The following is a 14,004-nucleotide window of genomic DNA, read 5'->3' as shown; positions in this document are numbered from 1 at the left end:
TATGAATATAAATATATACATGTAAATATTTTCAAAATGTATACTATATGTGTGTGTCTTTATCTATACATAATAAATATACCATGTACACACACATATATTATATAAACAAAAACTTTCATTTTAGATGCGATTAATCGCAAATAATCGTTGCCCCGCACTAATTAAAACTAAAGCTAATACATTTATAAATTATTATTAATGTAAATACAACTTGTGTTAGTCTGCAAAAGTGGTTTGAATAATTGAAGCTTAAGTTTTGAGATCAAAAGCTTTATAACCTCAAACTTTTTGGCTTGTAGTATGAGCCTAAAGATAGTGATTTAGAAACAGATGATAAAAATGTCTGAATGGATGAATGCCTTTGATGCGATCAGATCCTCATTATCTCAAAGCCTCATTATGCGTAAAGTAATTAGATCAGAGCACCAATTAGACTTTTGTCAGGCAATTAATCTGAATCTCTTCTGACGCTTGCCATCATTCTGGCCTGGTACCCTGTAAAAGCAGATCAAATGGAATTAATTCTTGGATGTATTTAAACACTCATCACTTAAAGGGATAGTTCACCCAAAAAAGAAAATTCTGTTGTTACTTACTCAGCCTCATTTCGTTCCAAACCCGTAGGACCTTTGTTCACCTTTGGAAGACAAATAAAGATATTTTTAATCAAATCTGAGAGCTTTCTGACCCTGCATAGACAGTAGCAAGGTCTTACGGGTTTGGAATGACATGAAGGTGATAAAGTAATGACAGAATTAAAATTTTTAGGTTAACTAGCTCATTTGCAATATAAAATCTTGCATTTAGTTTAACATTATTTCGTTTTGTCTTCTACAGCAACTTTGCTCCCCTCAGAATGTGAACTGTCGAGACTTGGAGGGCCGTCACTCCACGCCGCTCCACTTTGCCGCCGGTTACAATCGCGTAGCCGTGGTTGAGTATCTCTTGCACCACGGTGCCGACGTCCACGCCAAAGACAAAGGGTGAGACTTCTTGCGGTTCTTCATCAGAAACTCTCCCTAGAACCTCATTAACAGTCAGCGCATGAGTTGGCAGCAACAAGAGATAAACGTATTGTCACTATTTATCTCTTTCGAATTCCCTGTTTGCCGGCAGAGGTTTGGTGCCGCTGCATAACGCCTGCTCTTACGGACATTACGAAGTGGCGGAGCTCCTGGTCAGACACGGAGCGTCTGTCAACGTGGCCGACCTGTGGAAGTTCACTCCGCTGCACGAAGCGGCGGCCAAGGGCAAATACGAGATCTGCAAACTGCTTCTGAAGGTACTGTGATCTCTACTCCTGCTGGCTCAACACTGACTTGTTAATTATATCTGAGGTATCTCTTTCTGTAGACGTCTGACAGCCTGGAGTTGTTAATGCTTTTTATCACTCTGTAAAGTTTTTAAATGTAGTGTGAAACTGCTGCAGAGGCTTCTGGTTTATTGGCGTTGAGCAGACGTCGGTTTTAATGCTGTCTGCTTTCATCGTACCTCAGGTTACTGTCACAGAGAAGTTCAGCTTCAGAGCTGTAAAGAATATGCACATTAGCCTTCAAACAAACATGTCACTTTGGTTCCTGAAGTGGAACTGCTCAAGTTGTCTTTGGTAGACACTGCAGAAAAGAAACTTGTGCTTTTCTCATCCGCTGAGTCTAAATCTGTATGAGCTGTTGTAAAATGATTTTGAAGGAAATGATTTTCCTGATCAGATTGTATTCTTATTCACAAAGTTTTAGAATTGATTTGATTTGATTCTGGTTCTGATTCAAAATCAGTTCAGTTAGGAATAATTCATTTTCAGTGTATTCAAATCAATTTACTTCGGTCTGTTGCTGTACGGAAAACTAAAATATTAATGGACCCCAAGTATTAAATTCAATACGTGTGGCCTAAAGGTGTAATTTGATCAAAAGTGTTTTCTTAAAAGTAAACATTCTTAATATTGAATTTACAAAACAGCCATATTTTGTCACAATAAAATAGAAATAGAAATAAAAAATATATATATAAATGTATATGTATATGAATATTATATATTCATATTTATATTGTATACATTTAAACAAACATTTACATTTATTTTATTAGTATTTTATTTGACAAAAATATGTCTTTTTTGAAAATCAATTTGTTGAAAATGTGATTTGATAAATAGGTGCTGTAAATATTGTATGTATGTGTGTGTGTGTGTGTGTGTGTGTGTGTGTGTGTGTGTGTGTCTGTGTGTGTGTATATATATATATATATGCATATCACATTTTCAACAAATTGATTTTCAAAAAGCCATATTTTTGTCAAAGTAAAATACTAATAAAAATAAATGTAAATGTTTGTTTAAATGTATACTATATATATATATATGTATATGTGTGTATGTATGTATATAGATAGATAGATAGATAGATAGATAGATAGATAGATAGATAGATAGATAAATTTTATTTATAATTTACAAAACAATATTTATAATGATATTAATAATAATAATTTTATATTTTGTATATAATTCTACAATATCATATTTACAGAACATAAGAAAAGTAAAAGTTTATGTTTTCATTATATATGTGTACTGTATGTTTATATGTATATGTAAATACATATACGTATATATTTAAGAAATATTTATGTGTGTGTGTGTGTGCGCGCGTGCGTGCGTGCGTGCGTGCGTGCGTGTGTGTGTGTGTGTGTGTGTGCGTGTGTGCGTGTGTGCGTGTGCGCGTGTGCGTGTGCGTGTGTGCGTGTGTGTGTGTGTGGTCATATTTACATATGATTTATACTATATATAAATATAAATATATATTTCAATATAAATATAAATATAAATATACACAGTACCTACTTATAATATGTATGTGATATATTTTGGATTGGATTTTTAAAAAATAAATTATGAATTTTTTGTGTTTGTGTATATGGTAACACTTTACAATAAGGATCTTTAGTTAACATTAGTAAACTACTTTAGTTAATATGAACTAAGCAGTTATTAATTTTAGTTAATATTCATTTCAACATTGTGTTTGTTAACATTAGTTAATGCACTGTGAACTAACATTGAACATTGTATTTTTATTAACTAACATTAAAAAAGATGAACATATACTGTAATAAATATATTGTTAATTGTTTGTTCATGTTAGTTAATACATTGCCTAATGTTAACAAATGACAACCTTGTTGTGAAGTGTTACCATATATAGTTTACCATAGATATGTCATATTGTCTAATTGAGCAATGATCATTTTATGCATAAATCCTCAGAAAGATCTTAGATGAGGGTTATAAACTGTGCTAAGTCAGCCTTTGGGCTTCTCTGTGGATCTGTTCTCGATGTCCTTATCTCTTTCAGCATGGAGCAGACCCCACCAAGAAGAATCGGGATGGAAACACGCCACTGGACATGGTGAAGGAGGGAGACACAGATATCCAGGACTTGCTGAGAGGAGATGCAGCACTTTTGGATGCAGCCAAAAAAGGCTGCCTGGCCCGGGTCCAGAAACTGTGCAGCTTAGAGAACATCAACTGCAGAGACACACAGGGACGCAACTCGACTCCGCTGCACCTGGCAGGTAATGAAAAATCATTCTGCGTCCTTCTGAGCTTTCGCTTTCAACATAGAATTGAGAGCACTTCTCTCTTTCAAATGGAAAAAATCAAGCTATACCGCCATCCAGAGAATTGCGTTTCTACAAAAGCATTGAAGCTGTGTGTGAGATATCATCCCACCCCAGAGGTGAGGCAAGGAAACCCAGAAGGAAAGAAAGGGGGACGTGTTGAATTAAATCTTGGCTCTCATCCCTTTCTGAGCGCTGTGTAAGCCTGGCTTCCAGGCGGAGATTCAAAGGCTTCCTTGCCAAATATTAAATCTGTCTAAGACTTCCACGCTGTTCGTACCGTCACCGACATTTACATGCACAACAATATTCTCCGTATGGCTCATGTCCCTGATAAAGTCTTTTCAAAATAATCTGTTTATGTGAGCCTTCCCCAACTTATTCACGGATGTTCTTGTATTCGTCAGAATATAATATTTTAGAATATAAAGTCGTCCGTATGCATTGGTTGTTCTGTGACATTTTAGAGCAAAATTTTTTTGTGAAAAATAAAACTTAAATAATCAAGTCAACGTTATTTATGCAGCACTTTAAACAAAACAATACAACAATAGAAATACGCATTGCATTATCGCTCTAGATTACTCGTTTACAGTTAATATTTACAGATAATGTACTTACCCCCTTGCCATCCATGATGTTTGTCTTTCTTTCTTCAGTTGTAAATATTTTTTTTTTTTTTGAGGAAAATATTTCAGGATTTTTCTCCATATAGTGGACTTCTATGGTGCAGATTGAACTTCCAAAATGCAGTTTATATGCGGCTTCAAACAATCCGAAATGTGGTTGTAAACGATCCCACTCGAGGAAGAAGGGTGTTATCTAGCGAAACGATCGGTTATTATTATAATTTTTTTTATTACAATTTATGTACTTTTTAACCTTAAACGCTTGCTCTGCCCAAACTCCTACATCGGTGCCGAAGTACCGACCCAGTGTTTGCAAAGTGAACATGCAAAGGAAATCAAACACCCTTAACCAAAAAGGTAAAACAGCAATGAGGGACGTTTTTGAAGTTAAGGGAGAAAATGAGATGGGGGGTTTTTCAACATACCCTAACTGTCTTAAACAAGAGTTTAGGCAGAGCAAGTCTGTTTGAGGTTAAAAAACATTTGAGGTTTAAAAGTATATAAATTGTGTAAAAAAAAAAAATAAGATCATTTCACTAGATAAGACCCTTCTTCCCCCGGGATCGTTTGCAACCACATTTGGGTTCGATTGAAGCCGCATTTAAACTGCATTTTGGAAGTTCAAACTCAGGGCACCGTTCAAGTATACCATATGAAGAAAAATCCTGAAATGTTTTCCTCAAAAAAAAAAACATAATTTCTTTATGACTGAAGAAAGAAAAGCATGAACATCTTGTAATGTGAATTTTCTGCTCAAGTTGAAATTTTTCAACTTGCGTGAAAAACACGTTTGTGGCGTATGTTGTTACTCACTTGTTACTAGATTACTCGCAAGATGTTTTTCATGTCACTCGCGCAAATAAAATCATTGCATAACGCTCTCCTCCATTTTCTTTTTGTTGATTGGCTTGTGTGACGATGTGTGAATTTTCCTTGTGCAAAAGACGCAATTGTGGCATATACCATTACTCACTTAATCCTTACTAGATCACTCAAAGGATGTTTTTTTTTGTCATGTGTGCAAATGTTAATAAACTTTTCACTGATTGGCTTGCACAACGTTTTGTGCACATTTTTTGCTCCAGTTGAAATGTTTTTTAACTAGCATGAAAGACACAATTGTGGCATATATTGTTGCACGCTTAATTACTCAGAGGATGTTTTTTTGTGTCATCCGTGCATATAATCTCATAATGCTCTCGATGTCAATAAGCTTTTTATGCAACAACGTTTTATGCAAATTTTCCACTTGGGTTGAAAATTTTTAACTAGCGCTTAAGATGCGATTGTGGCGTATATCATTACTGTCTGGCTTAATCGTTAGTAGATTACTCGTTACTAGATGTTTTCCACGTCACTCGCGCTAATAAAATCATCACATAATGCTCTCCTCTTTCTGATTCAGATTTTCTGATATAACCGGACATGTCAAAAACGTTTCTTTTCGCTGATTGGCTTGCGCAACAATGTGCCGTGAAATTTTTCAACTAATTTGAAAGATGCGATTGTGGCGTATATCACTCGTTTGCGTAAGTTAAAAAAAATTCTGCAAACAACCAAATTGTGCATCAGTTTGTGCCTTTGCATTTGTATATAATCCACCTGTGCAAACAATCAAATTATTTTTGTGCACACCCACTTAATATACAGTTGCATCTGTATTTTGATTTTTTAATTCAGATATATTAATAATAATAATTTGGTTAATAATTAAGATGTTGATAATATTTGGTATTCTAATAAACATATAATAAATATGTACACACCCACACACACAAAAGAAGAGTAATATATTTGCAGGTACAGTTGGATTTTTACAAGCATGGCAATTAGTTTCAAATATATTATTGTTAATAACGATAAATCAGTTTAAAACTATAACTGCGAGCTAAATAGAATAACCCAGAAGTCTAAGGGTGTTAGATCTGAGTTAAGTAGTAGCAGAAGCACTGCTCAGGGGTTCCTCATTTGCACTACAGCCATGCCAGTGACTCATAGCAGCACTCATACTGCGTGCAGAACAGCACAGATCAGCAAATGTCACCGAACAGATGGAGTGAGCGCTCTGGTCAGTCCACTTATCTTGCTAGGCCAGGCCAGCAGCAGGTGGGTGACGGCCCTAACCATCAGGCAGAGATATAGACACATGATTTTACTCCAGCTAGCACACATTCGACATTTCCACCAGAGAGCAATGGGCTGTGACTAACGTGGCGGTTGTGACCCCTGCCTAGAGAACACGCCACTCGTCTGCCGTTTGCCTGCGGGGAGAATCGTAAGACGAATTCATTCGTTCTGACCGACTTTGCAGGATCTCATGCATTAGAATCCAGATGCTTTTCGGTGCATTTTTTTAATGACTGGTAAGTCATGTTTAAAAGACATAGTTCACCCAAAAATGAAAATTACCCTGTGATTTACTCTCACCGTCAAGCCATCCTAGGTGTATATGACTTTCTTCTTTCAGACAAATACACGCAGAGTTATAATAAAAAAAAATTGTCCTGGCTCTTTAAAGCTTAAAAATGGCAGTGAACAGCTTCTTGAGATTTTGAAATTCAATAAAGTGCATCTGTCCATCATAAAAAGTGCTCCACATGGCTCTGGGGGTTAATAAAAGCCTTCTGCAGTGATTTGTGAAAGAAATATATACTTATTTAAAACATTTCATCTGCTAAAAAAGAGATAAGTCGAATGGCTCTTGAATGGACTTTTATTGGACTATTGAATATTAACACCCATTCACTGCCATTATAAAGCTTGAAAGAGCCAGAGCATTTTTTAATATAACTCCAACTGTATTTGACTGAAATAAATCAGTTGCTTGTTTGAGGGTGGGTTAATCATAGCGTAATTTTCATTTTGAGTGAACTATCCCTTTAAGGCTGTGTAACTGTACTGTATAAAATAATAAAAGGCCATTTTATATATCCATAAAATCATATATGTACAGTAATGACCTCATTAAGAAATGCAGCATGTTTTCTAGCGTCTAGCGTTGAGTTTATTTTGCAACACTTTCTCATGTACGGACAACAGCTGCTGACACTGTATCCACACCGCTAATAGTTTTTTTTTTATTCACTATAATCTTAATGCTTATCATGGTGTTAATGAGAGTAAATCTGCTTTATTAAAGAAGAGGAAACGAGAGCCGTACAGCCAGACAGATGAGATATTCGTGGGAACGAAGTGAGAAACGTTGCTAAAAATGCTTGTAGTTTATGTAGAAGAACCTGCAGGAAGCATTTGATGAGTGTGGCATACACGGTGGAGTGGGTACATGTGAGACAGAGAGCGTGTTCTCATTAGTGCGGTTCTCAAAGCTGGGTTTGTGCATTATTAGAGGGCTACAGCCTGTAATGATGAGGGCTTTAATTAGTGACGGTGCTGTAGGCAGTCATGTATGTCTGGAGTGAGAAAGAGAGTTAAAGGAACTGAAGAAGACAGTTAAAGCTGAAAATAGTAGTGTCTGGGCTTTTGGGTAAAGGTCAGCAGCAGCTTGTTCAATGCCAAAGGTTGACTGCCAGATTGAGTGTCTTTTAGCTCAGCTGGAGCAGCCAACAAAAAAAGGAAAAGAAAGACACAAATCTGTGCTTAGGTTTCACTTTGCACCGAGCAATTAATATAATTGCAGTTACAAGGAGTAACGATGAGTAAGGTTTTAGTAACACTGGCTAAAGAGATTTTAATTAATTGAGTTTAAGTTGTGAAAATGGGAATAGATAAAATTTCTCTGAGATGGTGATGATGGGATTTCTAGTAGACCTACGTAGAGACTGTGGCAATGTAATGCACCCAAGATCTGATCTTGGGAACCATTAATAAATCGGATAAAGTCTAAGAAGGATGGAAGCTCATTTCTGCCACTGAATTAAAAATTAAAAAAGGTTTTTATCTCACAGTTCTGACTTTTTTGTCAGAATTGTGTGATACAAACTCACAATTCTGACTTTTTTCCCTTAGAATTGTGAGATATAAACTCGCAGTTGCAAGTTATAAAGTCAGATTTTGAGGGGAAAAAAAGTTTGTCTCACATTTCTTACTTAATAACTTGCAATTGCATGTTATAAAGCCAGATTTTTTTTATTTTTTTTTGCCGGAGAAAAAAGGTCAATTCTGAGAATTTTTTTTCCATTATTATATTTACTAATATTTAATAATAATTAGCCTTTATTTTTATGTTTTCAGATTTTAAATTTTAGTTTTAGCAATTCATTTTCTGCTTGTCTTTTTTTATATATATATTCATTTTTTGTTGTAGAGATTGTACTACTTATATACTATTAATATTTACTAATATTTTAAATAAAGTAGTAATTCCTTTTGTGCTTGTTTTTTTATCTATATTTTATTTTAGTTTTATTTGCAAAGGTTTTAATGCTTAAATACTATTAATGTCTACTAATATTTTGAATTATGTTATTTTTGTTGTTTCACAATTTCAGTTTTCATTTTCATTTAAGTTTATTTTAATAATTGTATGTGCTTCGATAATTGTCATTGTTTTTAATATTTCTATTTAGCATTTTACACACACACACACACACACACACACACACACATATTAACTTTTATTTTTATATTTTCACTTATATTTTGGTTTCAGTCATTTCTTTTGTGCTTGTCTTTTTTCCATATTTTAATTATTTTTTATTTCAACTGTAGTTGTAGCGATTTTACTACTTGTATACTATTAATATTTTGAATTAAGTTATTTTTGTAATTTCACAATTTCAGTTTTCATTTTAATTTTAGTTTGTTTTAATTGTATGTGCTTCGATACACACAAACACTTACAAATATACACATACACACACATATTACCTTTTATTTTTATGTTAACTTGTAATTTGCATTTGGTTTTATATATATATATATATATATATATATATATATATATATATATATATATACTGCCCTACAAAGCAAAAAGGCAGTAACTGCATTTTTGGTCAAAAATGAGTTATTATCATTTTCATGACATTCAAGGCATCCTTTGTTATGTGACAAAATATCTTATCTCAAATGTGTGTGATTTCGCGGCATCCTCATGGGACGGTTTTAACATTGGATAACAGGCTGGATGACAGGATAACTTTAAAGTCATTTTTCTCAGTTCTGCACTCTGCGTAGTTACTGCCTTTTTGTTTTGTAGGGCAGTATATATATATATAAAAAATACAGGAGCAAACTACACAACTATTAACTTAAATAATTCAATGACTTGTTTGCAAACACTTTCCAGTCAGTAAATCTGCCTGAATAGAGATGATTTGGGGTTTGGGTTGAGTTCTATGTAGATTCATTATCATTTAAATCTAAATGTGATCCTCATCCTCATGTAAATTCATTTCACGGTGTTCAGCTTTGTAATAATTCTCAAATGCACACTCCTGATAACCACTTAATAATTTATGCCTATTATTAAAGGATCTCCTCAAAGTTACTTTATTATCATAAAATCGCTTCAGTTTTTAAAGTTTCAAAAATACATGTGATATGGATTGGTTGCTTGTGTTGGATACCAGATGGTTTGTGGGCTGATGAATTCACATTTCTCTGCATCCTTTTCTTCACAGCTGGCTATAACAATCTGGAGGTAGCAGAGTATTTACTGGAGCATGGCGCAGACGTCAACGCACAGGACAAAGGTGGCCTTATTCCCCTCCACAACGCGGCCTCGTACGGGGTGAGTGCAATTGCTGATTAAAAGGAGGAATATTTCATTGAGACTGGGACTACATGCAGACATCTGTTAAGTTGACACATGTCATGCCTCCGGTGTCATGTCAGGTCTGGCAGGAAACTGTGCTGCGGGTACCTTAGACACACACAAACAGATGTAGATGCTGAATAATCCATGTATTTGCTCCTGTAAATGAAACACTGAGTTTTTTCCTTCTTAGAACAAGTGTAAACCTTCACCTGAACCCCTCTGTGCTCTGATGCAGCACTTTGTTTTCACTTCCTGTGAAAATCAGCGTGTGACTGTATGCAAAAAGTGTTTGGACATCTGTATTTGTTCTGCCAACAGATCCTTGGCTTATGCACTTTTAATGCGTCGCCGCAGCTCATGATTCTTTCAGGTGGTTTCACTTGCATTTCCACTCGCAAACAGCCCAGATGCCAGGATGAAGCCACCACAACCCAGATGAGCCTTAATCCACGCTTCTAATACAGGATTTGACTCTTTCTGGAAATCAAATCTAGCGAATTCAGGGAAACCCATTTCAGGTGATGGTAGTTGGAGGTATTTAACAGTGTCTGCCCTCTGGAGGTCTACAGCGATGTGATTAGACCATGCAGATGGATGAGAGCAGATTGCAGTTACATAAACATGTTGGATCAGAACTAGCCAGACTCCGGCCCTCGACCACACTCGCATACGCTCTCTGTTGCCGTCCAAGAAACGAGACCTCTGTGACAGGAGCTGTGAGATTCTGATTGGCTGTGATCGGAGTGTCAGGTTGGCCGAGCTCTGCTGATTGGCTGGAGGAGAGCTGGCGGCCGGCCGATGCTGGCTGACCTTGAGTGCACCTCCCTCTGTTCATTTGCGGCCTGTTTGTGTAGAGGCTGTCAGCGCTCGGCAAACACAGCCAACTGATCGCCGTTCCATACAGTCACTGCTGCTGATGGGAGGGCGACTCAGGACATCTCAGCCACACACACTGTGCTCCACAATTCAACAGCTGGCCAAAAACAGGCTTGTTTTGCCCTGTGCTCTCTGTTGCTTATGAGAAGAGTTCTCAAATGTCATTTAAAGGAATAGTCTACCTAAAAATGAACATTTTGTCATTATTTACTCATCCCCATGGTGTCATGCTTAGTGTTATTTTTGTTAATCAGTAAACCTTTTTGTTAATGGAAATAAAGCTGAAATAAAACAAAAAATGAATATTAGATGGACAAAAAAAACTGATAACTGATGCTTGGAAACTACTAAAAAATAAGTACTAAAATTACTAATTAAAATAAAAATAAAACAAAAATGAAATACATTAGTACATTAAAATTCATATTTATATTTTTTTTTAAACAAACTCATACAAAGCACAGTAGATTTAAGTAGATATTCAGTTTCATTTTAATTTTTAAAATAAAAGCCAATTCAAAATTCAGTATTGACTGATAATCTTCCCCTCTAGTGAACTGTTAACATCTGCCACCAGTGATTTGAAATTGAGAATTGTATTAGCCAAAATCATAAACATATTAGACTGATTTTATCATTTGATTTGTTGTGGGGGAAAAAATTTAAATAATTTGATTCATTCAAAAGAATCGGTCAGTTAATTCACTCAAAAGAGTCATTTGATTCACAAATGGAACGTTGCTATTATTTCTTTATGTACATTTTATGTACAATTATGTACATTTGATTCACCCAAACGAATCAGCCATTTGATTCACTCGAAAGAGTCATTTGATTCACCCAAAGGAATCAGTCATTTGATTCACTCAAGCGAGTCATTTGATTCAAAAATGGGACATTTCTATTTCTTTATGTACATTTCATATACAATTTTGCACCTTTTATTCACTCAGTAAAATCAGTAATTTGATTCACTCAAACGATTCATTCACAAATCAAACATTGCTACTATTTCTTTATTTACATTTTATGTACAATTTTGTAAATTTCACTCACAAAGATTCAGTCATTCGATTCACTCAGAGTAATTTGATTCATAAAGTGAACATTGCTACTATTTCTTTGTGCATTTTGTGTACAATTATAAACATTTGATTCACTCGAGATTCTTTTGATTCTCAAATGGGACATTGCTAATATTTCCTTATATACATTTTATGTACATTTGTGTATATTTGATGAACTCAAAAGGAATCAGTCATTTGATTCACTCAAACAAGTCATTTGATTCACAAATGGACCTTTCCCTCTAGTCTTGCCACCAGTGAAATTGAAAATTGTATTAGCCCAAATCATAAACATTTAGACAATTTAGACTGATATTATCCTCTCATTCACTGAGAAAAGAAAAATTAATAAAGAATAATTATAAGAATCAGTTATTTAATTCACTCAGAAGAGTCATTTGATTTACAAATGCACCATTCATACTATTTTCTTATGTACGTGTATGTACAATTCTGGTCTTTTGATTCACAAATTGAACATTGCTACTATTTCTTTGTTAAATGTACGTACATTTGATTCACTTAAAAGAATCAGTCGTTTGATTCACTCAAAGAAGTAATTTAATTCACAAATGGAACATTATTACTATTTCTTTGTTCATTTTATGTACAATTACGTACATTTGATTTACTCAGAGTCATTTGATTCACAAATGTAACATTGCTACCAGTTCTTATTCTACTTATACTACTCAATGTTTTCAGTGAATAACAAAGGTTTTTTTAGTGTGTTGCTGACACAAAGCTATCATATGGCTACAGAAGAGTTGTTTGGACCGCTAAAGATATCGCTTAGTGGTGGTGACAATCCAGCATCTGAAGTCTCACTCTTTTACACCAAAGCAGATCTGCTATAGAGAGAGCTATGCTTCTTATTTATTTAACATCCAGGCTTTAAGGATTGTAGGTTGTAGAATGATTTTGTCAGTAATAAGCCTCTGTCTTCCCATCCAGCATGTGGACATCGCGGCCCTGCTGATCAAGTATAACACCTGTGTAAATGCCACTGATAAATGGGCCTTCACACCCCTCCATGAGGCTGCGCAGAAGGGCCGCACACAGCTCTGCGCTCTGCTGCTGGCCCACGGGGCTGACCCCACCATGAAGAACCAGGAGGGCCAGACGCCACTGGATTTAGCGACAGTAATAAACGCATACCTCTCACACGGTTTTACATTTATGTACATTTACATACTGCCATTCATTTACCAGAGCTACACATTTGCATATATAGACATTCCCCAGTTTATACCCAACTTCTATAAAAGTTTTGTGCCTTACAAGACTATTTGTTCTGGTTGTAAGGTCTCATATGGTTCAGGTGGCATAGATTATCCTGAGAAATTGGGACATTTATCTTCTAAACACATAAGCTGAGGTGTTTAAACCCACGTCCCCTGTGTTCAGGCTTGTGCGAAGCAAATGGCAAATCTGCCGTAACCTTTAGTAATTGGGCTCCAGTGGCCGTGTTCATGCCAGGTGCTAATGACACAGCTGTTCTCAGCTTTTATTGTCCAATTCTACACCAAGAAGCCAAACTAATGCTGTTTGTACAGCTACTTTCTAATTTAGCCTCTTGCCCATGTGGCTTGGTACTCTAACATGAATATTATATTGGTCTAGTTGTATTTAAAACTGATCAGACACAGAATTCTTATACTCGTATTGATTTATTTCTTGACATTTACTTATTTTTTTTGTATTGATTTTCAGGCTGATGATATCCGGGCGCTGCTGATTGATGCCATGCCCCCTGAAGCGTTGCCTAGTTGTTTCAAGCCCCAGGCTACAGTGGTCAGTGCCTCTGTCATTTCTCCAACATCAACACCTTCCTGTCTGTCTGCCGCCAGCAGCATAGACAATCTAGCTGGACCCCTGGCAGAGCTGGCCGTACCTGGAGCCTCAGGCCCTGCTGATGGGGCTACTGGAACAGAGAGGAAGGAGGGAGAAAGTGAGTAGACCATGTGATTATATGAATTATTTCATATAACTTTTTAATTTAAGTAGGGCTGCAACAATTATTCAATTTCTGGCCAAATCTGTTGTTGGATATACAATATAAGTATGTTTTTGAGAAATTATACTGCAGTCT

The 14,004-nt window shown here is 35.7% G+C and overlaps 1 protein-coding gene across 1 annotated transcript in view; it reads left to right on the top strand.

Moving 5' to 3' along the window:
- tnksa (tankyrase, TRF1-interacting ankyrin-related ADP-ribose polymerase a) overlaps positions 1-14,004 on the top strand; it is a 154,521-nt gene that overhangs the window by 130,306 nt on the left and 10,211 nt on the right. Inside the window, exons 14-19 of the mRNA XM_073824012.1 lie at positions 841-986; positions 1,120-1,285; positions 3,357-3,576; positions 9,833-9,942; positions 12,867-13,055; positions 13,626-13,863. Coding sequence (XP_073680113.1) covers positions 841-986; positions 1,120-1,285; positions 3,357-3,576; positions 9,833-9,942; positions 12,867-13,055; positions 13,626-13,863 — 1,069 coding nt within the window. The remainder of the gene's footprint in view (positions 1-840; positions 987-1,119; positions 1,286-3,356; positions 3,577-9,832; positions 9,943-12,866; positions 13,056-13,625; positions 13,864-14,004) is intronic.

Source organism: Garra rufa, chromosome 19 (assembly GCF_049309525.1).
Source record: "Garra rufa chromosome 19, GarRuf1.0, whole genome shotgun sequence".
Classification (NCBI taxonomy): Eukaryota; Metazoa; Chordata; class Actinopteri; order Cypriniformes; family Cyprinidae; genus Garra; species Garra rufa.
This window is presented reverse-complemented; position numbering and strand designations above follow the sequence as displayed.